General features: G+C 45.2%; 2 protein-coding genes across 2 annotated transcripts; one reads left to right on the top strand and one right to left on the bottom strand.

Annotated features, from left to right (window-relative positions):
• Positions 1-1,082: 1,082 nt before the first annotated feature.
• On the top strand, positions 1,083-2,262 carry PHALS_04511 (Phytoene synthase; the record flags this gene model as incomplete). The annotated part of the gene is made up of 4 exons (XM_024722330.1): positions 1,083-1,192; positions 1,252-1,324; positions 1,402-1,872; positions 1,960-2,262. 4 exons carry the CDS (start codon positions 1,083-1,085, stop codon positions 2,260-2,262), a joined length of 957 nt encoding a protein of 318 aa, XP_024573417.1.
• Positions 2,263-2,532: 270 nt separating this feature from the next.
• Positions 2,533-3,309, bottom strand: PHALS_04510 (uncharacterized protein; the record flags this gene model as incomplete). Its single annotated transcript, XM_024722329.1, has 2 exons — positions 2,533-2,778; positions 2,848-3,309. The coding sequence occupies 2 exons, from the start codon at positions 3,307-3,309 to the stop codon at positions 2,533-2,535; spliced, it is 708 nt and encodes a 235-aa protein (XP_024573416.1).
• Between the last annotated feature and the right edge of the window lie 323 nt (positions 3,310-3,632).

Below are 3,632 nucleotides of genomic sequence, written 5' to 3'. Positions count from 1 at the left end.
TGGCGACATTGGTATTTACAAGGTTTTCAATGACAATCTATCGTGTTTAATCGACCAATGGAAGCATTCAGCGGCCGTTGAATACACCCCACGCGGTTGACACTGTGTGCAGTAGGGTACATACGGCGTGGCGAGAAACAACCACATCAGTGGTCTTGAACTCCATTGTAGCTGCAGAATTTCACAAAAACCCGTCACAGTGGTTCATCTGGAACCATGATGTTTGCGGGTGGAAATTTCAGCAAAGGTGGAGCAATGCCGACAGTGAAAGAGAGGATGATCCTTTCAATGTAGACGAACTAGACCAAGCCTTGGATGACGTTGATGTCTTCGAGCCCTCTACGAATTGTAGACCTCCTGTCAAAAGTGATCGATTTCTTGAGGCTACTAATAAATAAAAGACCGATCACTAATTCGTAAAAATCCGTTGAATATGTATAGTAACATCTAAATACATGCATAACCAAAGGCTACCTAGCCCCGTAGCGTTTTCTTGTTTGGGTGTGGTCACACCATGCACATCTCGTGTGACACACACCCTGTAACCAAGGTACGTGTAGCCCCGTTACAGTCTCCAAATGAGCCTGGTGAGTATAACGGTGTAATTTTTGTCTGCGGAAGATATAGGTTATCTGGTATATATGTTAAATGCACGAAGCTGCATCAAAACTAAAGAACTTTTCTCGCTGGTGTACTTAGTCATCGTCCAGGCTCATTCTCTCACAATCAGACATTGAGTTCGCCTGGCGTTGTACGTCATTTTGTTTACTAAAGACCAACAAACGTCGTCAAGATGAAATGGTGGTAGTGTCAGCTTTAAGTTATTACATAATACCGATTTGAGCTGTTACTAATTGTGCTTACAAGCCAAATATTGACTTTAAATTATTCTCGAAGGGTGGAAGCTAATGACGTGAAAGCACTAGTAGGCTCACACCAGACATACTGAAAGAATTACCTTAATTTAAGCTGTTCGTTATCGATGTCTGATGGACGTACTCACAGAATATGTTGAAAGAAATTAGAGCAAATATGACCTTTTTTTAGCGCGCAAGTTTTTGTTATAAATCAGGATCCGATTGATGCTGAGCAACTTGTATCGACGTCCTAAATTGCGGCTTCCGTGCTGGGCGCTCACGGCGGTACGCAACGAGCACACCATGAAAAAAATGGATTTGCGTGAAACTGTTAGGTAAGACTGGCCGAGATGTCTACGTAGTCGAGCCTCACATTTTTTTCTTATCCTGACAGGAGACTGGACTATGACGGATATCTGTGTGGCTTGCTGCTACCATTAAAAATACGCCCGTCGTATTTTGCCATCGTATGTTGCCCCATTTCGCTCACTTTTACTCACACGCTAAAGATCATTGCTTTAAATTTACGCTGTATCGAAGACAGCGCGCACTGAATGCCGAAATCGCGACCATCAAGGACTCAACACACAACAATCCTATCACGGGCCAAATTCGCATGCAATGGTGGCGTGAGCGCATTTTTAAATTGTATGAGTTTTCATCTGCAGATGAAGAGAGAGGACTGGAAGAGTCGACAATTCTTTTACATGGCTTGGATCAGGCCATTCAGAAGCACGATTTGACGCGACGGTGGTTTGAAAGGCTGCTGGACGCGCGAGATTTAGATCTTAATCGCGATGAAGTGCAGAATTTAGCGGAACTGGAAACTTACGCTGAGCAGACTGCTTCGTCATTGCTGTTCCTTACGTTAGAGTGCCTAGGCGTTCGCGATAAAATGGCAGACAGTGCGGCAGAACACGCTGGCGTTGCAATAGGTCTTGTAACACTGCTACGGGGAACACCATATCATAGCTCACGAAAGCTGTCTTATCTACCCACTGATATCATGAAAAAGGTACGACTCGACGCTCAAATGGGTACTTGCAACATGAGCGGGTAAAATTTAGACGGTAAGCATTAATATTGGTTTTTGTCCCTACAGCATTGTGTTTCCGTTGAGGATCTGGTAGCAGCGGTAGAGGACTCTAAATTAGGCGAAAAGGCAGCACCCGTGGTGTTTGACGTCGCCTGTCGCGCGATGGAACACCTCAATAAAGCCCGCTCAATGCAGAACGAAATACCGAGCAAGTCACGAAATGTGTTTCTACAACTTGTTAGCTCGTGGCTATATCTGAAGGATTTGGAGGCAGCAAACTTTAATGCCTTCGTTCCGGAGCTGCAGCAGCGGAACATGTTTCGGCTTCATATTCATGTATTGAAGCACTACTTCCTACGTAAATATTAAACGACAAGTCACATACAATTCAATTTTCCGGCTGCATCCAAAAGTGACTTCGTCAGTGACTTCGTCACGATCATTTTTTAACGGATATACCGCCGTAACTATTTGATTTACATGAGTATCAGCAATAAGCACGTTCCTAATCGCTTTTTTCGTTCTTGAACCTTCAATATACACAAAAACTTAATCATCTCCTTCCCTGCTCCACATACAAAGCTGCAAAGACTTGTTTTGAAGACATTGACGCCGCTAAGTGCATACACCCAACACGACTCAATTTCTCTGTTTTTTCAACGAACCGCCTGTTTTGTTGCTGCTGTTTCCACTGCAAGAAGTTTCTTGCTGCTGTTGCTGTTGGCCACCGCCGGAGGACCGCCGCTTGGCATCTAACGCTGCCAATTGGCCCTGCAATTGATCTTTCTTCAATTTAACGCGATTCTCAAATTCAAAGCCGCTTTTGAAGTAATCCAAACGCGACGGCGCTGAAATATGCAGCAGTTCTTCCTCAATGGCACAAGCCTGCAATTACAACCACAACAAGCACCTTTGGATTCACAATAACCATACAGAGAGCAATTCGCGACTCACCACTTGCAAAAGATCTTCGTAGCTGGAGCAGCGGCTCGTGTATGCATCACGAATTTTCGAGCGCACGGCTTGACGCTCTTCGATTGTAAGATACATTCTCCAGTCTTGCATCGTGGGCGACTGCGAAACACTTCGTGAGGCTGTTGAGGCGTTGACATGGGTATTGGTCACGCCAGCACCAGTAGTAGACAAGCTGCCACTGCTCCCACGAAAATTATGATTGACTGTCGAGCGATTGTATGCACCGGAGGATGTCACCGCGCGCAGCATTTGTGGCGGATTCGTGTTGGGCGTCGCATGCAGCACGGACGGAATGGAGCTCATATTATTCATACCAGCACTTAGATGGCTTGATAGACCACCAGCATGTCCGTGTCCTACGCTGCTGGCTGCGCCGCCACTTAGCGTGCGTTTAAGTGACGGGATGGCCTGCGCCGAGCCGTTGGCGGGTTCGTTCTTCATCTGTCCAATATTCATTGCAGTAGACAATTACGCATACAGAAGGCTTGTTTTTTACTTCCCCCTTAAGAAATCTAGCGGTAACTACCTAAGACATACCGGTGTCTACTAACGTCCCTTCGACATACACGTTCACAAAAAAAGAGACTTGTACAAAAATAGGATAAACCAACAATTTGGGAAATCAACAGTCTAAGTGACTGGTTCAGAAAGACAACGAAGGGCTAGTTTTAAAGCAAACAATTCAGTACTCAATCGATTAATAACTTATTTGCACACCCGCCATCGGACATGTCGATTTCAGCAAGGAGAACTAGGCGTAATTG

This window comes from Plasmopara halstedii, assembly GCF_900000015.1.
Source record: "Plasmopara halstedii genome assembly, contig: Scaffold_262, whole genome shotgun sequence".
Taxonomy (NCBI): Eukaryota; Oomycota; class Peronosporomycetes; order Peronosporales; family Peronosporaceae; genus Plasmopara; species Plasmopara halstedii.
The sequence above is the reverse complement of the archived record's forward strand: the minus strand, read 5'-3'. Positions and strand labels throughout refer to the sequence as shown.